Below are 27,854 nucleotides of genomic sequence, written 5' to 3'. Positions count from 1 at the left end.
GAGACAACAGAATGGCGATTCCAGAGTCACATTATTAATAGGATTCGGTATAGTGCAGCCCTGTATCTAGTTCACCTGGCATTTCAGAAAGTTTTGTGGTGAAAGTAAAATCCCCTTTTGGGATTGGGAACGAACGTGAGCCACTTGTCGTGAGCCACTTGTCGCCGGCTCGCTCTGCGGGAAAGTGGCCACGCAGAGGCTGTGACACATTTCCAGGTGTTTCAAATCAGGAAAATGCGACACGTGTTTATTAGAAGTGTATCTAATACTTGATTATCTGTTTCTCCTGTGAGAAGAAGATTAGATTTTGGAAGAGAAAGATTAATAACTTTCTTTTGCGGAGACAAGCGTGCATTTGGACCTGCATGCCGATTTAGGTTCCTTGTGAAACATCGCACCGAGAGAGCAGCTTGTCGGTGCTAGCACTGTGGGTAATGATCATTTAATTAAATCTTGTCATGAAAACATTTTTTTTCTAAGCACCGGACAGAGCTTGAGAAATGAAGACAGAAATTTTTACAGACTTTTTTTTTTTTCTTGACTTGCCATTTATCAGTTGAAAACTTAACCCCGATGATGACGATCCACTTCTAAGTACCAGGAATGTCTGCTCCTTCCCCTTCTGACAGACAGTTCAGCGTCCACAGCACTCAGCAGACAGCATGGACTTTGCAGACTGTCCTGTTTCTATTGCGATTCCTTTGCTACTAAGCTGGGCAGGCTTGAGCTATCACAGAACCTCTCTGGATTCCTAACACCCTTATCTGTAAGTGGAGTCAGCCAACACCTTCCTTATAAAGTCATGGTAATGGGAATGTAGGGCTAGTGTCTGAGAGTCATGGGGCCACATAGATGATGGCTTCTTTTTCTTTTTTTCAGTGTGCTTGGTGCTGACGGAGCCCTCTGTCCATTTGGCAATGTGCCCCTGAAGTCTCCCCCTCCCCCGACTCCTCCAGAGCAGGTCTACTGCTGGGGATCAGGTGTGGGGGCAGTGTCCCCCTGGAGTCAGCCTGGTCCTATATCATCAGCCACGAGCTCATCATTGTGACATGGACCTTCTACTTACCAGATCACTACCAAATTTAATTTACTGCTAGTTCCCTCCTGACAACCAGGCCCGCAGCCAGAAAAGAAACACAATTTCTGCCTGCCTCCCGTCTCCAGTCAGGGAGCTGCCCACTCACCTGATGGTTTGATGCTGCAGGGAATCGGGGTCCGTGGCATTCACGGTCAGTAGGACGCTGCCCACAGAGATGTTCTCCTGCCTGGTCACCGTCATGGGGTCCGGGTAGAAAACTGGGCCCTCGTTGACATCCAGGACGGTGATGTGGACGGTGGCCGTGGAGCTGGGGCCATAGGAGACATCGGGTACCAGCGGGTCCTCATTTTCTACTTTGATCAGCAGGGTGTGAAAGGCGGAAATCTCATAGTCCAGGGGCTGGAAAGCAGAGACGGGGGCTCAGCTCGTGTATCTGCTACCAGGGGCAGAGGCTTTTGCACCAAGTCCCTCTGACATCCCACGAACCTGGGTGGATGTACAGGGATGAATATTGGTTTGTGGGCTAACCTTAATGCAATTTAGGGTCCTCCTTAAGGATATGAAACATACATTTGGGATGGAAGCTGGTAGGGTATTTTTGATTGAGAAGTAAGATACACCATGTTATGTGAGCCTCAGAGTTCTGGGGTCCCCGACTGAGCTCTTTAGGTGACGCCCTTGCCACACTGACATTCAAAGGCTTCCTACTTATAATCTGTACCCCATGACTCTGATACTCAGGGGGGCTCAGGGATGAACAATTCTGATGCCTAAGCTTTACCAGTTTTGGGGTCGCCCTGCCTTGGTTACCACGGAGGGGGAGTCGAATGGAAAAGGCAACTCAAAGTTCCATTCTCAATGCTTCCACTTCACTGGCCACAAGCACAGAGGCCAGAGTCTCTACAGCAATTAAAGGAGAGACTCTCCTGGCACGGGTGCATTTCCCGGGAGGGTGTCACAGGGGAAAGGACTGGAGAGGTCATATTCTAGGTGATTTTAGCTGTTTATTTTAAGTTATTTTCCTAATGTTTACTGGGAGAATGAGTAGCTAACTCCTCAGACCCAACACACACTGATACTCTGGCTGGAAGGATAAGACCAAAGGGAGTACAGGGAGTCGATTCACACTCAACTAGAAAGAAGCAAATGATATGCAGGTTGTAGGGGCCATGGGAAATGGGGACAGCGGTGAGACTGGGAAAAGCTGAGGGGAGAGCCCTGCAGGTATAAAAGCTGGAATTGAATCCAGCTGGCTGAGTCAGGGTCAGATGACTGTAGGCGAATTATGTTACCTTCACAGTCACTACAGCCAACATGCATATCGCACACCCCACAGTTTGTGGGGCAGTGAGTGCACACATAAGCACGCATATGCACGCATGCACAGAGGAAATGCTGACACAGGTGCTTTCTGGTTGGAGCAGGACCCCTCCCCTCACCTGCAACAATTCCCAGCAGGACTTAGGGAGTTCATAAGATGTAATGCTCTTGGCACCTGGGAGCTGCCCAGTTATATTTTGGTCCCATCCCCAACACAAGAATTCTTCACCACTCCATCCCTTTCTATTAAGACATTTCTGTCCATCCTGAGTGACTCCCAAAATATGCAACCTCGCTGAAGTAGATTTCAGATAGGGGCCAGAGGGTCACCATACTCAGAAGACATTCATCTCAATTAGGATAGTGGAAAGGCGGAAGCCTTTGGCTCGTTGAGTCATGGCCACTTTGCACTCACTGCTCTGAGCAGGGCTTACACACGGAGACCAGTGTCCAGGAGTCTCCCCCCGCAGGCCCCAGAGCTGGGTGGACCCAGTGGTGCAAACCAGGTATGGAGAGCTTCTTTCATCCTGGCTCAGGCTCCTGGCAGCACCACGTGCTTCTGGAGAGAAAGTTAACTAACATAACAGACACTTGGGAAATCCCAAATTTAGCCCAACTGAATTTTCTACCATGATGAAAAATGCCACTGGGCTAGAGTTTCTTCACTTTGTGAGCTCCACAGGCTCTTGATGGCAGAATTTGGGCCTGGGTTTGAGACACACACTGTCCTGAGAGGGCTGGGCCGCTTGCAGCAGGATGGGGGAGGGGGGGAGGGGGATCTGAGCAGGGAGAAAAGATCCCAGGGATCTTGGGGGGAATTTACTTACACATGGCCTTTAAGTAGTATGGCAAAGACGTGTCTTTCTTTACATGCTAGGTACATGTGTGCTCATTTACATTGGATAAGTATATGTGTGCCTTTATATTAAACGTGCACGTGCTAGTCTTTGCATGTTAGATGTGCATGTGTGTTTGTCTATGTCTATGTTAGGTGTGTGTATTTATGTATGGTGTGTGTGTGTGTGTGTGTGTGTGTGTGTGAGAGTGATATCTATCTGGGTTCCCTGAGATTCCAGTCACGTCTGGAAGCAGAGCCTGAGGCAGGGGTTTGGAGTATGATTTATTGGTGTGCCTTCTCAGAAGAAAGGCAGGGAGCAAGGATGCAAGGATGTGGTCTCTGCTGGAGTCCAGCTGCGTCCAATGCCAGGGAGGCTCTGGAGCTTTCACCGCGTGGCCAGATAAGCCCCACCTCAAGGCCGGGGCTGACCTTTTGCATCCCTCTGCATCAGGCCCAGACTGCAGGCTCTCTCCGGCTGGCAGGGCCTGGCCTAGGTATCCCTTTTGGCGAGGCTGGTTCTGCTGGGAAGACACAGACTGGGGGCCCTTATCTACCAGCACTCAGATGCTGGGAGTGGCAGCTCCGACCTCATAAGGGACCCTGGAGACTGTGTTATTCTCCTAGGGCTGCTGTAACAAAGGGCTGGGTGGCTTAGCATCACAGAAGTCCACTATCACAGTTGTGGTGACGGGAAGTGCAAAATCGAATGTGAGCAGGGCCATGTGGGCTCTGAAAGCTCTAGGGGAACCTTCCCTTCATCCTCCTGGGGTTCCGTGGCCTGCAGCTGCCCAGCCCACCTCTCTGTCTCTGCGGTCACACAGGCACCTCCTTGGGTGTCTCTGCTGTCACATGGCCATCTCCTCTCAGGAATACGGTCCTGTTGGAGTAGGGTCCAGCCTCTCCACCAGGACCTCGCTAATCACGTCTGCAGTGACTCTACTTCCAAAAAAGGCCACATTCACAGGGTCGGGGGTAAGGACTTCAAAATATCTCTTCTTGGGGGACCTAATTCAAGGTCTGGGAAGACAGAGGCAGGGCACCCATAGCTCCCCAGCCCCCCCTCCCCCATATAGAGGTCTGATTTTCACCACCACCCTTCATTGTTTTCCATGATATTGTTTATCCCTTACTGTGCACCTACTGTGTGATTGGAAGGCTCTATGTGCATTGAGTCACCCAGTCCTCACTTTGCCTCATAATAGTGGGTGTTTTTAGTTCCATTTTGTAGAAAAGGGAACAGGCTCAGAGAAGTTGCATAATTCGGTCAAAGTCACACAGCTAATATATGGCCCAGAGCCAGGCTTTGGCCCAGGGTGCACGATGAGAAAGGAAGAAGGTGGGAATGAAGTGGCTGGGAGAGGTCTGCTCTCTGGCCGGGTTTAGAGGTGTGTTCCCAGGCCAATATCCCCTGAGTGCAACACTGACCTCTGAGGGCTTGGATGTGAAAACTGCCAGAAAGGGAGGGCAGAGGGGCAGTGAGTTGCACAGTCCTTTTCTGGAGGGCAGGGCCGCTCTAGTGCTCATCCCCACCTGCACAGAGCCAGCTGTCCTAATTCTAGTTGTGCGTTCCCTGGGCCAGGCCGCTGGGAGCTGGGGCCATGTGGCTCTCTGCTCCACGACCCTGTCCTGGGTCATGCTGGACGAAGCAGCCCTCCTTCATCTCATGCATGTGACCTTAGTAATATGATTCATCTGGTGCAGGGTCTCTGGATCAGGGAGGGGAGCACATTGGAAATACTTCCAATAGTTACAGAGATTTGATTCAATGAATATATCATCAAGCGTCAAGAGAGGGCGTGGATGAGTGTCGTGGAGGCTTTAGGCGCTGGGAAAGCCATACCACACGGGAAGGGCAAAGGACCTGGGGTTTGCTGTCTGGAAGATGGAAGGTTGAAAGTGATCCAACAGAGATTTTTAAACCTATTATGGGTTTGGGGATCAAGGCTTTCTGGATGTTTCTTTCTCCTCTGAGGACATAAGAGAAAAGACACTTAAAACGCAGGGTGGATTATATTCGGGGAAAGGGTAACTCTGACAGTTTTGGGATAGGTTTACAAAGAAATGAAGAGCATTCCTGACGAGAAAGCTTTAAACAGGAAACAGGTCCTTGCTTTCCAGAACTGTTGGGATTTGGTCCTGCAGGGAGGCAGGACGCCCCTGGGAGCCACACAGTCTTGAAAGTTCTGCTCCTTCTTCGGTAAGCTAACTGCTAACTGGTTAGGGCACAACTGCTCGGGGCTGGTTGCCCAGTGACCATGCCTGCCCTGTGCTTCCCTCCCTATCTCTTCTTGCAGAGGCCCCAAAGCCAGATTTGGACTTTCTAGCCTTCCTTGTGGCTGAGGGTGTGTACGTTTCATCCGGCCAATGAAACATCATGGGAAATTGCTTGGGAAACCACTGGTAAAGATATTTCCTTCCCTAATGACAGGAGAGAGGCACTCTAGAGCACTCTCTTGCTCTCCTGTTTGCCTGGCTGCCTCCTTGCTTCCTGCCTTGGATACACAGCAGGGGGAAGACACGATGCCTGGGGCTTTGGCAGCCATTGTATGTCCATGAGGAAAAAGTCAGAGCATTTGCAGTGCCCTCTGCTGGCTCTCTGACACTCTGAACTGCCAGCCAATCCTGGACTGGCCCACCTTCATCTAGTTCTAGAAATCATTAAATTCTCTTTAGTATTTAAGCCACTCTCAGCCCAGTATTCTGCTGCTTGCACCTGAAGGCATTCCTGACCTAGGCACTAGGCTGCTGTCAAAGTGAAGAGCATGGATAACAAGGCCAGGCCTGCCTGTAGAAAGCTGTCCTGGATCTTGGACTCACGTGGGTTGAGAAGCAGAGAGAGAGCCCAAGGGCCTTCGGAGGAATTCACATAGCAGGCAGCCGAAAGGAGGGGGAGTCTCCGTTTTAATTCTGAAGCCAAGGAATCCACTCACTAGTAAAACTGAGGCCCAGAGGGAGCCCCCGGTGCTGCAGGCACCTCCTCCGCAGGAACATGGGGGTGCAAGCTCTTCCACAAGGCTGTGCTCCAAGAACACCAGCATCTCCTGGGGCCCGGGGGCCCCTCTCCCTCATGTGGTGACCAAGCAGGCCTGTGTGGGTGCGGCCTAGGGTGCCCCTAGCATTCCCGGTGATGCTCCTATATGCCAACATTTCAGACTCACCACTGTGGGCCAAAGGGGCAGTGTGGTGAGAGAATGTTCCTCCATGACTCTGGTTTTCTTGTATTGTCTGCTCCTCACGCTGTAGCGAATGCCGGCCAGGGAGAACCATGCTCTTGTAGGATTTATGATGGGGATGCATATTTATTTACCCAAGCCTCGTCTTCTAGCTGCAGGTTTGGAAAATTGCCTGATGGCTCTTATGGATACAGGCTAGCCGCCGTTACGGCATGACTGCAGAGGCAGGAGAGCAGTGCCGGGAGCTCCTAATGAGTTCGCCATGGCCTGTGTTGTTAGGGTAGAACTGGGAAGAACTTGGGGGCTCTAGTTCCCAGCTGGACATTCGAGGTTCAATATGAACGAAGTAGTGGAAAGAACAGGACTTGGGAGAAACCCAGCCCCTCATCCTCCAGGGTCTTTGAGACCTGCCATTCTCAATGGCTCTGGGTCCTGCCCGGGGGATGACTGTGGAACTTTGTTGGTTGGGTTGTTTATGTGGTCCTGCTCGAGGCTGAATAGCGACCTCCCAGCAGGACCAAGGGGGAATCCTTGGAACCTGCGAATAGGTGACCTCATGTGGCAAAAGACACTTCATAGATGTGAGTCATCTGAGGACCTCATGGGGGGAGAGGGTCTTGGCTTATCCTTGTGGGCCCAGGGAGTCACAGAGGTCCTTAAAGGAGGGAGGCATGGAAGTCAAAAGAAGAAAGAGACATGAGATGGGAGCAGAGAGAAATATGCTGCTGCTGCTCTGCTGCCTGAAGACATGAGAACGGGTCATAAGCCAAAGGCTGTGGGTGGCTTCCAGCAGCTGGGAAGGAGAAGGAAATAGATGGTCCCCTAGAGCCTCCAAGAGGAATTGGCCCTGCCAACCTTAGCCCCATGGAACTGATTTTGGAGTTGTGGGTTCCAGAACTTATATAAGAAAATATAAGTCTGTATTTTCTGAAGCCACCCAGTATGTAGTCATGTGTTACAGCATCCCCAGGACCCTTGCATGGGCTCCAAGGGCCAGTTGTTCCCTATTTATCTCCTGCTTTTAAGAGAATAATCAGGACTCTGCTTGGGTAGAAATGTAATGATCCACATTTTTGATCACAGATCTTTAAAAAAACTTTGCATATCCTGTTTTTACACATCTTTGATAACTTATTATCAATCATATTGAGGATCTCCTTTCAAAATGAACTTTGGGTTTTGTCTTTTAAGTTTACATGTACATTCGAGTTTCCTACAACCTATGAAACAGGTTGGTTTCGTGGCTGTGAGGATACAAGTACACCCTTAAGCCCTGAGCCTTTTTCTATTCCAATTCTGAGAGGAGGAGACTAGGGCTGACTTCTCCTTGACCTGCCCCAGCAGCGAGGGCCTTGCCGGTGGGCAGCCAGGAGGGAGAAACGTGGGAAATGCCCTTACTTTGACAACAGAGAGCATCCCCTCGTTGGTCTGAGGGTTGGTGTGGATCTCGAAGCTCTGCCCTGGGTTCCCGTTGATGATGGTGTAGGCAGCTCTCCATGCGCCTGTGGCGGGGTCATCCTTGTCTTCCACTGTCAAGTTGACAATAACCCCCACGGCTCCTTCCTCGACAGTGGCTTGAAACTGCAAATAGAGCAGATGGTTACTGTCACCATTGGGTAAAAACAGCAAGAACCCCTTCAGAGCCCTTCCCACAGTGGGTCTGTTACCCACGTCACCTCATTTCACGGAGAATGGTGCAGGAGGCTCATGCTGCTGTGCGGTGCAGAGCCAGCAGAGGATCCGCTCTCCTCTCGGCCTTCCCTGCACTCAGGTGAGGCCAGGAGGCTGCTCTCTCTCCTACTGAATGTGGCCAGAAGTGATGCTTGCTGGCTGGGAGCAGCTGTCCCTTCTCCCTGCCTCTCCTTCCATCTATCTAAACACAGACGACCACAGGACCCAAGGTCAGGGTGCAGCCACAGGGGGAAGAGCGTGGGTCCTGAGTCCCCACAAGGAAGAGGATGCCCGTCCTGAGCTGTAGTCCAAGGACAAACAGACTTCCAGGCAATTTTTGCATCTCTGCTCTCGCAGCCTCACATACCATAAACGACAAGGTCATGGCGTAGCCAGGACACCTCCCTCGCGTGTAGAGGGCCTGGAGCTGGAACCCCACGTTCGGCTCCATGGCTTCTCCTCAATGGCACCATCTCCTCTAAAGAAGAAAGCCGATTTCATCCACCCCACCCCTACCCCACAACTAGGAGGACTTTAAAAACCCATTTTCTAAGGAAACATATAAATCAGTTGTTGGGAGCCTTGTTGTAGCCGTGTTTTTATTGGAATACATCTCAAATACTTGTTGCAAGTAGGTGTGGTGAAAATAAATCAATAAATGAAAAATCAGCTTTCCCACAGATAGAGAATTTCATGAGCTATCATTAGCACATTCCTTTGAGCTGGAAGCATAAAGTATTGTTTTGGTGCTTACCTCTGACACAGTACAGGTGAATAGTAATCTGTTTGCAAATATTTTACAAACAAGTAATACCAATAAGCTGACAAGAAGAAGAAATATCTTGGAATTTCAATTAGTAGGAAAGCGAATCTAGAGACAGTGAGGCGATGTCAGAAAGCCCTTGTGTTCAAAGAGAAGTAATTTGAGAAATGGGGTTTCAAAAGTAGTGGCTGATTAATTGACTTGCAAATCATTAATCATAAACCTTAATCTTGATGCCTTGGGGGGATGGGGCGGGGACGGGAACTAATTTGTCTACCACACCTCAGCAAACCTGGATGGGTTGTTTCCTTTCTGTGAAAGGGGCAATTCTTGGAACATGCTGGCAAGATGGAATGTAGCAACCTGGAGGATGCTGTCGTGGGGATACAGCTCCAGGAGGCAACGAGGTTGACCTGATTCCTGTCTAAGCAGTCCTCTCTTCTATCTTTCCCTCCTTCTCACAAAAATCACGGCATTCCTAAACTTAAATCTAGAGAGGTGGTTCCCAACCCTATCTGTACATTAGAATCTCTTCGGGGGCTTTTTAAATTTTTTATTTATTTATTTTTAAATGATTGGGCCCTATTCTAATTCAGTGGGTATGGGGTAAAGCCTGAGATTCAGTATTTCCTTAATCTGCCCAGATAATTCTAGTATGCAGTTCGGGTTGAGAGAAGCATGATGGAGTCCAAGGTCAAGACTGGTAAGGAAGTTTCAATGTGAGAGCCCACTCCGGTTTTGGAGGTGGCCTGAGCTCCGTGCTGGAGGGGCCTGAAGTGCCTCTGGCTCAGCAAGAGGGGTTCTGGGGTTAGCTCCTGCCTGCTGTTGGCTGCATGTCCACAGTGCTATCTAATCCCTTCAGACACAGATGAAGAAAGAGGCACAGAGAAGGAAGGAAAGTCCAGAGTCATTCGGTGAACCAAAGGTCAAGTCCATGTCTCCTGGATTCCTGTAATCTCAGCTTTTAACAGTTGGATTACTCAAGACCCCCATTGCTTTGGCCGGTCCTTCACCTCTGCTGTGGTCCAGAGCCAGAGGACGGGCTCTCTGTCCCCTACTGATCACACCAGACCTTAGCTCATAACTTATCCTTGTGTCTCTTCTGACTCCTGTTCCTTAGACACCAGACTCCCTGATGCAGATTCAGGGAGTGCTTAGACAGGAGGGTGCTGAGTTCCCTCTGTCTGGTAGAAAGGCAGTTACATACAGTGCAGAGGTGAGAAGTTGCTCTGTCAAAGTGGGTGAGGGTCACGTGGTGGATAAAGACACAGAACACATCATGATTTGAGGAGGCTGGAGCTCAGGGAGGTCTGTCTTGTTCACAGCTTTCTCCCCAGCCCCTCACATGATGCTAGGTGCAGAGAAGGGACACAGTAAATATCTGTGGAATGAATAGTGCTCTTAAATGTAGGCAGTGGGACCTGGCATCAGAGGAAATGTGAGAGGCTGTAGCTCTACAGGAGCCATAAGAGGGGCCGACTGGCTGATCATGCCTGATCCTGCCACTTGCCTGATGTTCCAGAAAGGGAAGGATGGACTCATCTCTCTTGTGTCCCAGGACATCTCTAGCACAGCTGCATTATGACTTCCATGGATCTTAGGTGCTTTTACCTTCATTGGTCCTTCCTACCATAATAGATTTTCATCGGCTTTAAAAATTTCATTTTTTCCCGAGGTGAGAAAAATATTAAAATTTTATTTGACCCTGAGAGTTCCTTTTCTCATTTTAGGACTCTAGGCACTGTGCCTAGAGCACCTGATGGACGACTCAGCCCTGATCCCCAGTACATAGCACATAGTACATAGTGCTGGACACATGAAAATCTGATGGATGAATAAATGGGTGGGTAGTTGGATGGATCTATTTATAAAATTAATATTTAGGACAAATCTAAGTGGCAAAAACCTGTGCAGCTTTTTTTAGGATGCTTTTATTTTTAAATGTCTGCAGCACCTACCATAGGTAGGTGGCATAGAACACCCTTTTAGTGTGTAATCAAATGACTCCAAATGGAATAATGTGGTACTGTTTTAGGAATTATGTGGCCCTGATACTTCCTTAGATGTATTAGTGTGTCCACAGCTACCATGGTGTTCCTACCATTCATCCACCCATCTGTCATTCACCCAACCATCATCCATCCATCTACCTATCATTCTCCATCCATCTATCATCCAACATCTATCCATCCATCTATTTATCTTCCATCTATCATCCATCCATCCATTCTCCATTCCTCCATTTATCTATCCATCCTCCATCCACTATCTATTCATCTATCCATCATTCTCTATCCATTTATCCTTCCTTCCATCCATCCATCCATCCATCTTCCAGAAATGACAGACAGACACACAACAATTATTTGGTGGGTGGCTTCTGTATGCCAGGCTTGATATAGTATTAAATTCTAGGGATATGCTAGAAAACAAAATAGACATGGCATAGGTATGATTACAAAACTGTGTTAAATGTTAGGGAAAAAGTAACCCTGAGCCTGTGGATCAAAGGGGGAATGGTGAGAGGGAGTGGATGCCTGACTCAGTCTGGGGAGGGTTAATAGAGAGGAATTCCCTGAGAATTGAAAGCAAAGCAGGAGTTAATAAGGTGAAAGGAGAGAGAGCATTCCTGGCATCAGGAACAGCATGAGCAAATGCCTGCAGGGATGAGGGATGGGCCTAAGTGAGCAAAGGCCATGGGTGGAGGGAACATGGTACTTTTGCAGAATGGAGGGCAGGTGGGTGTGGCTGGAGTGCAGGGGAGGGCTGGGGAGAACTCTTTGCCATTGGACTCCAGAAGAAGACAGAGTCAGATTATGCAGGGCTTTGGGGGCCACAGAAAGGCATTTGGACTTTATCTTGAAAGTAAAGTAGAGCCTAGTCAAAAACTGGATTATGTTTAAATCTACTCTTTAAAGAATTCAGAAAAAAAATCTTTAAATATAGAAAACATTCAACAGAATTATTATAGTCTTTGTTAAGACCATTATCTGATTCTTGCATAAACTACAAAGCCAGTTTCCTTGAGCATCCATTTAGAAATTCATTATTGCTTAATTAAATACTCATTCTATTAATTCTATTCAATGTTTTAACCCCATTATATAATTCAAGATGGAAAATTAAATAGATTAAAATGAAATAGTACCATTTTATATTTCTATACCAATACTCACTTTGTGATTTAAAAACAATAGACAGACATTAATTTAGCATACCAGAGCAGGAGAAATTATTGATTGTAACATTACTTCCTCTAATTGGAAAAAATAGATAAAGTCACTTTTCTGTTAAACTGTGTGGCAAATCAAATACCAGACGCAAAATACATTTTTACATAATCAGTGTGGGTGACTGGCTTGGGACATACTGAGGCTCATTAACTCTCTCCCTTATATTCAGAACCGATTATTTCATTCTACTTTTTTTTGACAATGTGGGGTGAGTTTTGTGATGGGTATTTAGGAAGAGAATGCCTGGACTTTGCACAAAGGTCATTCATCACCAAGGGAAGAGGGACTTCCATTTTATTTTACACCAAGAATAAATGTTCTTCCTCATCCAGCAAATGGTTGGTTTTAAGTTAAGGTTAAGCTGAAATTGGAAATAACAATCAGCAGGGTAGAAAGCCACAGGTAGGGAAGAAGTGACCGTGCATGACTTTAAGGCACTGGACATCTACAAGCTTGCATGCTTGATGACTGGAGTCCAAGTTAATGAACTGTCAACTATGATGTTTTCATGGATGGTGAACTTGAAAAATTGGGATGTAGTCATTTGGGTCCTGGCTTGGGGAAATTAAAAGTTAAGGTCTCAGAAAGTTTTACAAACTTGGATTTCTATTCATGAGGTTAAAAGCTTGTGGGAGAGATCATCAGAAATTTAACTTGCAATTTTACAAGTCTATGTTTACGTAAAGGATAGAGCTCATTGGAAAGTCTTATCTCTTGGTGATAGTCCAATGGGTAGAACTGTGATCGCTAGAAATAAGATAATACATTTAAGGATCTTGGCACACTGCTTGGCATAGAGTAAGGAATCAGTCAGTATTTGTTAGTGAGGATGATGATGATGGATTTTGTTTTGTATCATACGAAATTCTTGCTAATAAATGGGAGGACATGGCTCAAACCCCTGTGACAAGGCTCAAACCCCTGTGACTCTGTCTGCCTTTTAATGGATAATCTACATAGATACCTTATGTCCTTGCAATTGGTGTGGAAAAGCTCTTCTCATTTTAGTTAATGTGTTTCTGATACTCCCACACTTTTGTTTGTCTCTGATTTGCTCTAGCAACAGACACTTTATCACCAAGGCAAACGATGTTAACCTACAGCGCCTACATTTATGGTTTCCTTCTATGTGATTTGGATTCACCCCAGGATAGAAAAACGAAAGAACTCATTCTAGTAAATATTCTTTAAGTGTCTATTGCATGCTGAGGAATCCACCAGGTGCAGGAAATATAGCAGTAAATGAAAGGGACACTATTCTCTCCCCTTGGGGGCTTGCAGCTCAGGAGATTGACACATTTCCTCCCACTCACCCCCTTTCTTTATATGTTTTGCTCACTTATGACATATCCAGACATTTTGTTTACTATCATTTCTCTACTTCATATATTCAAGGCTGTACCTGTGGCCAATTATGGACGCTTTTATGTTTGGACATGATTTAGTTTCCAGCTAATGATCATTTCAATAAATGGTGCTAGACCATTTGGATATCCATGTGAAGAAAACAATGAGTCTTGATTCCTATGTCACACCACATACAGAACGTGAATGGTAAAACTATAGAAGTTTTAGAAGAAAACAAAAGGGGATATTTTAATTCAGCTTACAGTTAATGTTTATGGGCACTATATATATATATATTATATTATATATACACACATATGTAATATGTAAAATATTTTAAATATATAAATACAAAATATAAAATGTTATTACGATTGTGAAATTCATATAATAGAACATTATGTAATATTGAAATACAAATTTCAACAAGTACACAGAGTTCTATATAAAGTTCATTCAGTATTTTAAAGAAGCCTCTATGTCTAAGAAATGATTAACAGCAGAGACCCACAAAGGACTCTGAAGATGTGTGGCTGAAAACTTAGCCAGCCCTCAAGACAATGAGACCTATTGAGTCCTTCCCGGGCCATGTCCCAATTGGACATGCACAGACAGACCCCCAAATGACTATAGAACCAAGGTGGGAGGAGAACATTCAGGAACCCACCAGACCATAATGGTCCCAGACATTGGTATATTTGACTCTTTTCTCCCCCTGATTAAAATTCTGTCATCTCTAAATACCCCTTTCTCTTTGAAGCTGAAGAGTGGTGCCAGAGCTTTGTTTTCAACACTCATGGAAGACAATTCACACAGTGAGAAGTAAATCAGATGCTAGAGCTCGGGCTTCTAGCAAAGGTGAGCAGAGACTTCCCTGTCCTCTCAAGGAGAGAAAGCTTGGGGGATCCCCTCCCAACTGTGAGCTTCTGGAGAGTGAGGATCTTGTCTTTGATTCACCAAAATGCCAGATCTTTCATAAGGTGAGAGCACTTAAATAGACATTAAATTTTGGGACTTTTTTTTTTTTTTAGAGAGAGAGAGAGAGAGAGGTCTATCCACATGTGAACAGAGGGGGGACAAGGGGAGAGGGAGAGAGAAAGAATTTTAAGCAGGCTCCATGCTAAGTATGGGGCCAGAGGTGGGGCTTGATCCCAGGAGCCACAAGATCGTGACCTGAGCTGAAACCAAGAGTTGGACGGTTAACTGACCGAGTGACCCAGATGCCCCATTTTGGAATCATTTTTATCTATAGAGTAAAAACCTAGGAGGAGAAGATGCCAGTGTACATGTGTTCGAGGGTCTCACAATGAGAAGAGTGGCCAGGTCTTCTGTCTTCTCACTGAGAAAAAGGCAAGTGAACTAATTGTAGTTCAAATGGCAGAAACAATAGAATTCTACATGGTGGATGTCAGGCTTCCTTTTCTGAGGATCCTTAAAGCAGATCCAAGCCCCTACTGAGAAGAGTGTTCTACAGGGCCATTGGGGTCATAGGATCCCACCTTCCTTCGCCAGAGCTGATTGGACACAGAAATCATTCCTGACTCACAGGTGACCAGTTGGTTGTCTGCTTCATGAACAATCAGATGTTTCTCTAAGAGTGTGAACTTAGAGAAATAGAACTATGATCAGAGGGCATTAGTCCTTAAATTCTAAGTTCCTGGGTAGTTGAGCATGGGGTGACCTTTTTTTTTGTCCTTTGGACACCGATGACTAGCTGCATAGAGAGGCAGAAGAGTGGACACACTGAAAGAAAAAGAGAGATCCCAGGGCACTCAAAGACACAAAAGACAGATGGGGAAGCATCCTTGGTCTCCCATTGGTTTCCCAGCCCTGCCACCATGCGCATGAGGTTCCCTGCACCTCTTGTCTGCTGGGATGCTTCTGGGCCTGTCAACGGCCCCATCTTCAAGAGCCATCTTGATTAGGTTTCTGCCCCCCATGGAGCCCTGGGGAAACCAACTCTGGCAGGTGTCTGCCGTTCTCAGCAAGTGAATGTGGCCTCTCTGATGAAGATTTGGTCTCCACAGATGTCTCCTCAAGTATCTTTTTTCCACCTTGCTCTGGAGAGTTTCAAACATTTATATATATAAGAGAATGCCTGGACTCTTTATATATAAAACAAAGCAGCCAGAATAAAGAACCTCATGTGCCCATCACCAGGCTTCAGAGGTTTTCAATTCCCGCCCCACTGTGCTTCGGGTACACACCCACGCCTCCCCACTCCTGCATTATCTGGAGCAAATCCCAGACGGATCATTGTATCTGCAAATATGTCATTGTGTATCTCTAAAAGATAAAGCTTCTTTTTAAGAAAACATAATCAAAGTCCTTTCTTGATCTAACTAACATTAATTTCTTCTGATAATTACTGGTTTTCTTTTGTGCCAGATACTTTGATAAAAGCATTTGCATGTTATCTCTATTATAGGAAAAGAGAGTACCTACCAGCCCTGGTAAAGGACAGTTGCCAGAATTTTCTCAGTTAAACATTTCAGGCAGGTGAAGAAATACACATAAGTTTAACAATAATAAGGAACAACAGGTCAACAACAAAGCAACCTTCTCCTGAGCGAAGAGCACTTTCCAAGACTCACTGAAATCCCAGGCAACGTCGTTCTCGATTCAGGGCGCTGATGAACATCCCACTAGCTGGTGTGATCCACCCACCTGGAGAAGCCCTGGGCCGGAAGGAGAGCTCTGTGCCTGGAGGGCTGCCTTCTACCAAGAGGACAGATGGATCATCTGCCTGCTTTCTGGGTATACAGGTAGGGGGATGGGCCAGCAGTCAAGAGAGGGAGACAATATTTGGTGCGTGCTCTGGCAGGACACATTTCCCATTTCCACTTAGTGCACACTTCTCTGTGTTGGCTCATTTCCCATGAGGAGTTTCCAAGTGTTGCAGACATAGAAGGTGCTGAGTCAATGACTTGAGAAGACCTGCCAGGCCTGGCTCTCTGGGGGCCTGGCGGTGCACCTGCTAATGTTCATTTTCTTCCTCTACAGGATCTTGCCTGCGGAGGTTCCTCCAATCTGCCAAATGCACACACACACACACACACACACACACAAACGTGTACGATGAAAGAAGTGAGTTCTCAGGAAGAAGCAGCTCAGATAACAAAAATGTGTCTTTTCCAACATGAAACAAAATGAAAACACATAGCCACTGAAGACTGACTGGAAACTAATGCAGTTGAGCAGTGGTTGTCAAACTGTGTTCCTGGGAACCAAGGACGTTTGAGAGATGGCACAGGAGTCCTGTCAATGTAACAGGTATTTCCCCCGAGACAGTAAGACTAAACAGTTTGAGGAATCTGTGGATCGTGTTTTGTATATTAGAGTCCCTGCCTGAGATTTTGCCTGAAAAAAAAAATGTTTTGCTCTTAAAAAGAAGTTTGCAAATCACTGCCTTAGGGAGTTGGTGCAATAAATATTACATCAGATAAAGAGAGAAAAATTAAAAACCAAGGAGCAAATATGCCACATCCTTTCTTTTTCTGAATGCCAGGTGTGGACACTTTATTCCATCTGACAGTGGCATCTCTCCCTCACTTGAGTTTCTCCTTTTAAAAAATTAAAGAGAAAGCAAAACATATTTGTGCATCTGATGAGATAATTGGAAATAGTTTAATTTTGAGAAGAGAGATTTTCTGTGAAGATATGCATCAGACCACAAACATTTGAATCTGGATGAAGAATGATGTTTTTTTAGGAGCAATAGCATGGTCTACTCCAAAGACTTAGGAATTTGGTTAATGCAATCCTGCAAATGTATAGGAGTGGGAACTTCAACGAAGTGGGGCAATTTTGGGTCTACCTCTAATTCATGGGTAAATCCTGTAACATCTCTGAGTCCCCGTTTGACTATCTGAGATGTAGGGTATCAGACTCCAGCAGTAGGTTCTTAACACTCATTACATGTTAGAATCTCTTGCAAGACCTTAAAAACTATTGATGATTTGGGGTCCTACATTCACGGGTTTTTCTTGGTGGGGTCTGGGCATTTGTATTCCTCAAAATTCCCTGTGATTCCAATGAGCAGCCAGGACTGAACACAACTGTCTGAGATGACTATAAGGTTCCCCCCTGGGGTTACGATCAGGGGCTAAAAAGAGCTTCGTGAGTCCCTCCAGCTCATGTGGGGTCCTAAGTGGTAAAGACCTCATTGTGAGAACCAGAGGATGCCACTGGTGGGGAATCTTGAGAACTCTTCTATCTCATGGGGTCGTAGGAGCTGCTAAGCAGAGCAGAGGAATACATTTGCTAATGAAATTACAGGGTTAGCGCCCGGAGGTCGGTCGTGGCTTTCACTATCTCAAACAGAAATCTGGTGCCTGGCAACAGTTACCCCATTCCCCTCCCTCTGGCCCCTAACAACCACGAATCTGCTTTCTCCATTGATTTACTTATTTCATACAAATGACATCACACAACATGTGGCCTTTTGTGTCTGCCTTCTTTCACTGAGCACTGGGTTCCCAAGGCTCATCCACATCCAGAAAGCTGTCAGCGCTTTCTTTTTTGTGGATGAATACTGTTCCATTGCATGAACAGACCACAGCACATATACCCCTTCATCCACTGATCAACATGTGGGTCATTTCCATTTTTTGGCCATTGTGAATAATGCTTCCATGAATGTTCATGTATAAGATGTGTCGTGAACATCTGGGTACCCTTTTTCTGGGTAGATGGCTGGGTGGATGTCCTGGGCGGTGCAATGACTCCATGTTGACAAGGGTATGGGTTGAAGTCATTTGTCAACATGCATATGGCACTTGTACTCTGCCTTTCAGACACACGGGACTGTGTACTGCTTGCTGGCTTCCAGAGCCCCCTGCCTCCTGGTCCCAGGGGAGGAGAGGCAATACTTGAGAAGAAAGCCTCCAGCTTTGAATGGCTCGAGGGTTGTGGAAGGAGAAGTATCTATGAGAGCCTTATCTCTTTCAAATCCTTTGGCCAACCCACCTCAAGCAACCTCTTCTCTCCCACTTTGCGGGGGGTACTCCTCAGATTAATGCAGGAATGAGACAGACCCTGGAGCTCCTGGAGAACAAGCCCTTCTCCCCACGTGCCACCTGCAGCCGGTTCTAACCAGAGAAAGTACATCTTTAATCTCCTGAGCTGTGGGAAAATCGACACACTTGGTTAGGCTCCTGATGCTAACACCCCAGTACAAATAAGGACAAGAGAAACCTTCTGCTTTCATTACAAGGGATTTGTACAAATTCATACGTGGAATTGACTTACAGCTTCTAATTTATATTTAAATCCCGAATGTCTTAGTCAGAAGAAACTGCTCTATATCCATTGTCTGTGTCTGCACCATTGATTCGTGCTTCAAATAGACCCCACGGGCCCAGTTGTAATTCCCATCGGCACATCCACATATTTCTTCCCAGAGGTGGCTTATGGAGTTTCTGAGAACATCGGAGTTCCCCGGGGCGAAGAGATGGATGGGAATCATACCCTTGGGAATCACATCCGATGAGAGAAGGACGATGAAGAAAATCATTCTCTACCCTTTCCTGGCTCTGATACCAGGATGGAGGGACGACAGAAGTCTGTATGGGGACAAGGGTGCCTGATTGCATTCTCTCACATTGGTAAGGACAAACGAGGAAAGTTTCTTATGTTTCACACCATGGGAAGCTCTATCATCTGTTGGCTGTGTCACTTTGGATAAGAAACCACCTCTCTGTGTCTGGACTTTCTCATCCACAAAATGAAAATAATAAGAGTATGTACTCTCATGGGATTATTACGATGATTAAGTGAGAATATAAATGTTTAGATGCACGCCTGATGCATAGCAATATTTGCCCATTGTTACGAGAAACACAGACAAAATGAACAAAGGAAATGAAGTTTGTTGCCATGAACATCATCATAAGGAACATGACCAAAGAAATTAACTTGGCTCTTTTGGGAGTTTTTTGGTTACGGTAGTGTGGTCTTACTAGATAATATTTCCATCAATATAAAGTTCCCTTGTTCCATAAACTACTTAGAGTTGGTGTCGCTTATAAGCAGAAGTGTTCTGCCCAATACTTCTGATTTCCTGATTGTTTTTTTCAATCTAACTTACGGTTTCTCAACCTCAGCCCTATTGACATTTTGGGTTGGATCATGATTTGTCGGGTGGGGCTGCCCTGTGTATGGCAAGATGCTCAGTGGGCTCCTTAGCTTCTATCCACCAGATGCCAGGAACACCCATGCTGCAATCATCAAAAATGTTTTTGGGCATTGCCAGTTGACCCAGTGAAGTGTGTGTGTGTGTGTGTGTGTGTGTGTGTGTGTGTGTATACATGTGTATGTGCATGCATGTGTGAATTTCTCCCTGACTGAGAATCACTAACTTAGCTCAACCAGGCCAGGGGCTGCCTATAAGTATCTGCCTCTAAACAGCAGCCCACAAGTCCCCGAGGACAAGTTTTGTCATCACACTGGTCCTAGACTGAAGTCTCAGAGGAAAACACTGAAATAACATGATAACATTTTCTGGAGTAACTGAATCCGACATTGCCAGGAACACATTCAAGGGTAAAACCGAAGACTATAATTATTATGATAATTATTGATGTAGTTTTCATTGCTCTACAATTTTTGAATTAGCAACTGATAATCCTTTATAAAAGAAGAAAGGTGGTTTTTCTTGCTTTCCATTCTTCCTGACACCTGCCCACCTTTCTCTTTTTAATCAATGTGCTCCAGGTCCCCATGTGGCCAAGGGAGACTCATACACCACGACAGATAGACAGGGGCGGGGGACAGTCCTGTCGCCATCACAGGGCATTTTCAACGGGCCTCAGGAAATGAGGAGCATTTTCCACTGGGTCCAGTTGGAGCTGTGCAGACTCAAGCTTAGCGGACAATGAGGGGTTATTACCTGCAGCCCATTGCTTCCCCCGGGGTCTGGAAACCTTCTAGATGGGAAGTGTGGGTCTTGGGCTAGGGGCCTGAGCATTGGCTGGGAGCCCCTTGAAACCTCAGAATCGGGGCCACACAGTAGCCCTTGGGAGCCAGATCCCCGGTGACAGGGTGCTGAGTCAGTCGGGAAGTTGTTCCCAAACCCTCCCACTTACCCCCCTGCTTGCCCTCCCTTTCCCCCAGGCTGTCCTCACTGGTGACCCCAAGGGAGGGTAGGGAGGGAGACCAGGGATGCAGGTGGCCCTGCTCTCCGCAGCCCTGCCTTGATCAACATCCTCTCCAGGGGCCCTCTGTCCTCTGGCTAGTGGGGTCCTGTCCGGTGTGACCTGCACCCCCGGGGCGGCCCATCCCCAACCCCTCCCCAGTCCTGTCCTCCTGTCCTGCTTCCTTACCCTCCTACCAAGTCTATAAACACACTTGAAGGAACCCCGTCAATTAAGAAAACCCAAGCAGCACAAGAAAGAGGAGCCCCTACTCTGCACTCCTTGTTCCCCACTCCCCACGGGGGGCCTGCATTTCTTGCTCCCCCGCCCCCAAGGTTGCAGATTGCTGAATATATCCACAGCTAGAGGGAGGGGTGCAGACCACAAAAGCAAGCTCTGGACATTTATATGCCATCAAAGGAACAATGTAAATTGGCCAGTGTTGAGATGTAAATACTGGGAGAAATATCCTGTTCAAGAATTCTTATAGCGTCTGTTGAATGGGGGCCAAGGAGGTTTTTCAGGGAACTCTCACCCTGGCCCCCTAGTAAGCAAGACCAGCCCTGCCCAGTGTGGCTCCAGCTACTCAGAGGGCTGCACAGGCAGCAGGTGCAGCAGAGGGGGTGCAGCAAAGGGGGGTGAGCAGGGGAAGGAGGCTGGTTTTGCATATGGAAAACAGAAACTCTCAGAGACTTCAGGAATTTTAAGTAAAAAAGGTGATGTTTTCAGCCTGACTTTTCCCTACCTAGTGACAGAGTGGGACACGGAAACTGTCAGGTGGTAAGGAGAGAACCTAGGAGAGAGAGACACACACACACATAGAAATAGAGAGAGAGGGAGAGAGAGTCAGGGAGAGGGAGGAGGGGGAGTCAGGAAGAGAGGAAGGAGTGGGGGAGGGAAGAGGAGGCAGGAGAGGGCGGAGCGGAGAGGGAAGAGGGTGGGGGGAGGGAGGGAAAGAGGGGGAGGGGAGAAGGTGGGGAGGGACGGGAGGGGAGAGGTACAGACACATAGAAATAGAGGGGGGAGTGGGGAGAGAGGAAGGAGTGGGGGAGGGGAAGAGGAGGCAGGAGAGGGCGGGAGACAGGGGTGGGGGGAGGAGAGAGGTGAGCGGGTGGGGTGGGGGAGGCCCAGAAGATGCAGCTTTACCGAAGAAGTGCTGGAGAGGCAGGGCAGGCAGGAGAGAGAAAGACAGAAGCTTTGGGCAGAAGTGGGCAGAGGCAGGACAGCGGATGATGGGGGGTGCTGTAAGGTCTCGATGCTGCTTTTCTAAAATAAGAAACTTTGGGCAAACCCAGAGCTGTGTTCCAGCTCTTCAGCATTCCCAGGGGCCTGTGTCAGTAGATGGAGAAAGCAGAAATTTCCATATCAATAGAAAGCAGGTGGTTAAAGCCTATAGTCTGTCTGATCACTTCCAGCAGCTAGAAGGCAGATGGAGAAAGAGGAGTGGGTGGCCGAGTCCCCCGGAGGAGGAGGGTGACAGTGACCCCTGCCACCACCCAGGAAAGATGCTGGCAGGTTCTGGGTCTGGCATTGCCCCTACATTAACTACCACAAAGTCTAATCTGTTTGCAATAGTTTCTAAAATCACCGCGTGAGGCAAATTCGGATCTCCCCCCCAAAAAACAGTGACCCTTAGAAGTCTCCCTGAGTCCACACTAGGGCTCCCAGGGCCCCAGGAGGGTGGTTTGCTCTTGGGCTCCCTGTAGGGAGAATGCACATGTGCCTCCAGGAACATCCAGCCTTCCAGGAGTAAGCTCACTGTCTGGGGATGAGTGGTCTGTGTCTCATTCCAAGGTCCCTCCAAGGTGTGGGCTTTTGGGCTCCCCTTGACCCGTTCATTTGTTGCCGTCACACAGTCCTGAATCCAGACTACTCCTTGATGGGATACATACGGACAGGTCGTGAATCAGGGAACCAACCAAAATTTGTGGTTTGGAGCCTCCAGCCACCTTAGGTGAGGTTCGTAGGTGAGGTCTGTAACGCGTCTCAGAGGGCGGGCCTGTCCTCCGCCAGGGGACTGTGATGGGGACCATGACAGAAATGGTGGCAGCTCCCCTTCTGGGCCTGGCGGGTGGGGGTGACTGGCTGCGGGGAGGAGGGGTACTCTGAGCAGAATCTCTCTCCCCTCAGACACACGGCAGAGGCAGCACCTTGCTGGCAGAGGCAGCACCTTGCTAATGCCCCCCACTCGGGATGGCACTTTTCCTTATATGTCGCAGATGTCACCATGGTTAAGGATCAAAAGATGGGCCATTCTAGGGGAACACGTTCCAGAGATCTCGAAACATGCAAAAACCTGTGCCTTCCTCTCCTCTGTCAATAACAGCAACTTCTGAATGGAACACAGGCCTGGGACCCTAAGACTTCAAGGACGCTGGTAAGTGACTTGATGCAACAACACACATTGTTGCAGGAAGGGAGTGTTTTCAAAGTGGGTCAACATCTAGAGGCGTTGCTATGGCAGCACAAGTGAAAGAGGAAGAAGCCTTCCCTAACTAAACACAAGGGTGACCTTCCCTCTGTAACCCGTGTGCAACCTTCTCCTTTCTATGTGCGGGTGGAGGGTTCATGTAATTTCCGCAAGGAAGACGTGGGGCCTGACATTGCTGAGGTGCAGATCTCCAGGACCTGGAGAGCAGAGGGGGGAGGGCACAGAGTAAAGGAAGTGATCAAGGTCTGGGAGCTCTAGAGCTCTTTAGCAGGTGAGGGTGGCAGGTGGGTGCTGCCTTCCTCTGATAGAACACACAGCCAGGAAAGAGGTGGGGGGGGTGGTTGCATGGCTCCAGATTGGGGGAACAGGCCGTAGGAGGGGGATTTGGCTGAACAGAGCAAACTCAAACAGGTGCAAATAGACCTGCTTTCTGGAGCAATCCCTGCTCTGCAGACTAACAAGCAGCAAAATGATGAGTAGAGGAGCCGTAACAATACAAGCTAACATTTGCATGCTGCCTCGAGGTCCTGGGCTGATGCCCAGGTCATGCCCTGAAGCAGGTTCTACTATGAGCTCGCTCCAAAGACCAGTCACTTGGTTGGAAAGTAGAGAGACAGGATTCGCACCCGGGGTTGTTTGAGCCTGGAGTTTGTGGGCTCATTCTTGGCAGTTTCCAGAGATGATCTTGTATTTCCAGGGGACCGGGGAGAGCACATCTGACCCTCAGCTTCACTGTCCCCACTGGCACAGCGCCAAGCCTCCTCTCAGGGGGCAGGCAGGACAGCAGTGGGCATGCTCCCTGCCCGCCCCCCCACCTGGGTTGTGCGGCTGTGGTACCAGGACAGGAAGGGATACACCATCAGCTTTTGAAGGAACGGCCAAAAATTTTTCAACTCAATTTTTCCCTCCTTTTCCTTGCATATGTGGGGGGAGGGTCCGTTTGACTCCTTTATTATCCTCATTGTCCGAGCATGAGCAGGCCAAGGCTGTGCTGAATTTATAGGAAAGAATGGGATGCTTTCTCCCCCTGTTTTCCACACAGCAAGCTCCTGCTGCTTCACTACCAACAGGCTTCCTGCAGGGTGAGCAAATTCTATGCAGCTGCCTCTTCTGGTGGTCAGCATAGGTGGTCCTGTGAATGCCGTGGAGAAAGGGGAGGTGACTGTCCATCACCCACAGGGACTTTCCTGCAGAGCTTGCTCAGAGAGCCACAGTCGGGCTTGGGGTGCTTCAGTGCAGTAGTGCTTTGGATACAATATGTACCTCAGGGATGGCCACAGGATTTGGGGGAGGCCTAGGGGCAGGTGGGGCATGGAAAGAAGTCAGGGATGGGATTAAGTTCAAAGGTGGACATCTTGCAGGTTGGGGTCCAAACAGAGAACAGCTCAGAATATCCAGCTCCTTCCACACACTATTTAGTCCCTGGATCCCAGATGAGCAACAAGCTATGAGGCATCCTTTGTATCTGCTCCCTCTGGCTCCTTCCACGTCTCAATCTGCCTCAGCTGCTCTCAGAAGCTCTGCTGCAGGTTCAGGTCCGAGCCCATAGAGCACAGAGTGGATTCATCCCCATCCGCATGGCGTGGCCCTTGGATCCCACTGCCCTGGGGCCCCGCTGTGGATGCGAGCCCTTTCAGGGGCCCAGAACTCTACCTCTGCTCCTTGCCCGAGTGCAGGTGCTTCCTGGACCATGAACCTGGTCCTCTGCCTGTCTGTTGGAGCCTGCTCAGTGGGGCAGGCCTTCCTCCAGAGTTAGGTAGTAGTCCACGCAGGTGCAGAAACCAGTGTGGCTCGTGGGATGAAAAGGGAAAGGCAATCTGAAGATACTTTGACCATATTCGAGAGAGGCTATAAACTGCTATTTTAAATGCTCATACCAAAAAACCCACAGAAAACAAAAATGCCCCCAAACTCCTACCTTTTGGACCAGGCATTTCACTTGTGAGTTTATCCTGCAGAAACCTTCATATGTGTGCACAGAGATACACACTCAAGCATTTTTATCGCTGTGAGTTTTATGAAAGGGAAAACCAGGGGCTACCAGACTGTCCTGTCAATAGGAGATCGGTCAGATTTGGGCTGCCTGTGGACCAGAATACGATACAGTGCCATCAAAATGAATGAGGCAGCTAATTGTTTGGCATTATTGATCAGAAGGGAAATCTGTTGTGTCGGAGGGTGCAAACAACCTTGGGTTTACTTAGTAGAAATAAAACGTGTTGAGTTAATGCAACTGGGAGAATGTGGGCCATTCCAGGGGCACATGTGAAGGCAGAGCTGAGATAAAGAGATTATAGAATCTTTAGTTTGTAGATGGTAGAAGCCAAGGACGTAGTTGGAGCTCACCAAACTGCTGTGTGGGGAATGTGGGGGCCCCTGGGGTGGGTTCTGCTCCCAGTAGCCCTGGCTAAAGTCCCCCCCCCCCCTTAGGTGAATGGGTATGAAAATGACAGGCATGGAGGTTCAGCAAGCAGTTTCTAAGAGAAGAGTGACATCTTTATGCAGGGTTCCCACTTAGCAGAGGGGTTAGGGAGACTCGGGGCAGTGACTGGCCTTGTGGTGGACAAAGGATAAGGTCATGCCTGAATCTCCTACAAAGGCTGTGGGAACTCTGGGATGCTGTCAGCATGCTTCAAGTTACCATTCAAGTAAGTAAACCAAAAAGCTGAGATACCCTGTGTCTGAGGCATTCCAGCTGGAAGGAACCAGGGCGAAGGAGGAACCCATCTTCCCGAAGGCTTCTATGAGCATCTTGGATTTCTAAACATTAGGGACCATTTGCTGCCACTAAGAAAGGTCAAGATCCAAAGCAGGTAGCAAAAACCAAAGGAGAAATATAAAAGCAGGAACAACGGCGGCCTGTATTTATCCAGTCATGGCGGTGTGTCTGGCGTTGGGCTGAGCTCCCCGCACACTGTGCCTCAGCTGATCCTCACTACAGCCTGAGGACATAAGGAGCATCGTTTCTCCCATTGTATGGGAAAGGAAAGAGGTAGAAATCCTGATAATATTGCAGTTCAGTGTGTGCATAATGTGATGCTGTTTTTGTAAATAAAAAGTTAAGACTGGAGAGATGGGAAGAGGAGACACCTGCAGAAGTTTAACCGAATGTTAACAGTGGTTATCACTCAGGTGAGTGGAGATGCGCCAAATTTTTGTGTTACGTGTGTGTGACATTTAAACATCTCTTTTTACAGTGGAACCAAATTACATTTTAATCAGAAAGATATCATTTTGGAGGGGATAATATGCTATTGAATTCAAAGTGCATGTAAAAGCAAGTCATTTTCTGAAACATTTTAGAAAAAGAAGAAAGGGGGAGGAATCACTGTCCTAGGATGCTAAGCCTCCACTCCATATATAGCTCCAGAATCAAGATAGAGTTGTCCTGGTGGAGGGAGACTCGTAGCCATCCATGGAACAAAACCGAGAACCCAGAAATGGACCCACACAAACATGCCCAAATGATTTGTGACAAAGGGATAGTTTCAATTCAAAGGAAGGATAGCCTCTCCTCAAATGGAGGCAGGGCAGCTATGCATCCACAGCTAAACACACGGCCTCAAGGCTAAACCTCACATCTCACATCCAAATGAACTCAAAATGGATCATGGGCTCCAATGTAACACATAAAAATACCAAACTCTTAGAAGAAAACACAACACAGAAAATTTGGGGGATTGAGAGCTAGATAAAGTGTTCTTAGGGTGGACAGCTAGAGCATCATCTATTTAAAAAAAGAATGATAGATTGGACTTTATCAAAATCAAAACCATTTGCTGAGTGAGAGAGCCTGCTTGGAAGCTACGAAGATAAGCTAAAGACTGAGGAAGACATTTGAAAGCCACATTCCTGCTGAAGGACTTGTATATAAACCACATAAATGCCAGTCAAAACTCAGCAGTATATAGAAAAAAAATCCAATTAGAAAATGGGCAAAAGACATGATCAGACATTTCACCAGAGGGAATAAAGGTGACAAATAAGCACATGAAAGGATGTTTAATGTCAGAAGTCGTTGGGAAAATGTCAATTACACTCAGAATGAAATATCGCCACGCACCTATGAGAAAGGCTAAAACTAAAGCTAATGGTGAGACCAAATGCTTGTGAGGATGCGGACAAACTGCACTTCTCAGGTGTTGTCTGTGGGGGCGGGGATAAGATCACAGTCCCCATTGAAACAACTACTTAGGTGTTTCTTATAAAACTAATGTGCACCTGGGGTGCCTGGGTGGCTCCGCTGGTCGCTGGTCGAGCATCAGGATCTTGATTTTAGCTCAGGTCATGATTTCAGTCATCAGATTGACGCCTACATTAGGCTCCGCACTCAGCAGGGAGTCTGCTTCTTTCCCTCTACCCCACCCCCCACTTGCGATTTTTTTTCTCTCTCTCTCAAATAAATAAGTCTTAAAACAACAACAATAACAACAACAAAAACTAACATGCGCCTAACATGTGATCCAGCATTCAGGTTTTGGGCATTTATCTCAGAAAAATAAAAGATGTTTACACAAAAACCCGTACACGAATGTTCACAACAGTTTTATTTGCAATACCTTCAAAGTAGCAACCAGTCCGATGTCCCTTGGTGGGTGGGTGAATAGTTAAACAAACTCTGACATATTCACACCATGGAATACTACTCAGACAATAAAAGGGAATAAATATTGATAAGTACAACGCCTCTGAAGGCTCTCAAGGGCACTCTGCTTTATGACAAATGTCAGTCTCAGAGAATAACATAGTGTCTGATTCCACTTATGTACCATCCTTGAAATGGCAAAACTATGGGAGTGGAGAACAGACTCTTGATGACCAAGGGACAGGGCCAGGTGGAGGGGGAAGGTAGGTACAACTATTAAAGAATACCAAGAGGTATTCTTGCCACTTGTGATAACAGATG

General features: G+C 47.4%; 1 protein-coding gene and 1 long non-coding RNA gene across 4 annotated transcripts in view; one reads left to right on the top strand and one right to left on the bottom strand.

Annotated features, from left to right (window-relative positions):
* CDH13 (cadherin 13) overlaps window positions 1–27,854 on the bottom strand; it is a 1,001,991-nt gene that overhangs the window by 94,878 nt on the left and 879,259 nt on the right. For both annotated transcript variants that reach the window (XM_072819439.1, XM_072819441.1), the window contains 2 exons: window positions 7,769–7,951; window positions 1,185–1,438 (listed from right to left, as the gene is read on the bottom strand). In XM_072819439.1, coding sequence (XP_072675540.1) covers window positions 1,185–1,438; window positions 7,769–7,951 — 437 coding nt within the window. The remainder of the gene's footprint in view (window positions 1–1,184; window positions 1,439–7,768; window positions 7,952–27,854) is intronic.
* On the top strand, window positions 718–19,353 carry LOC140629959 (uncharacterized). 2 transcript variants are annotated; one of them, XR_012027742.1, is made up of 6 exons: window positions 718–4,169; window positions 10,535–10,647; window positions 14,145–14,364; window positions 14,637–16,149; window positions 16,388–16,657; window positions 18,181–19,353. It is a non-coding gene; the product is annotated as an uncharacterized lncRNA (long non-coding RNA). The 2 variants fall into 2 exon arrangements; XR_012027741.1 differs by lacking the exon at window positions 10,535–10,647.

This window comes from Canis lupus, chromosome 3 (assembly GCF_048164855.1).
Source record: "Canis lupus baileyi chromosome 3, mCanLup2.hap1, whole genome shotgun sequence".
NCBI classification, from domain to species: Eukaryota; Metazoa; Chordata; class Mammalia; order Carnivora; family Canidae; genus Canis; species Canis lupus.
The sequence above is the reverse complement of the archived record's forward strand: the minus strand, read 5'-3'. Positions and strand labels throughout refer to the sequence as shown.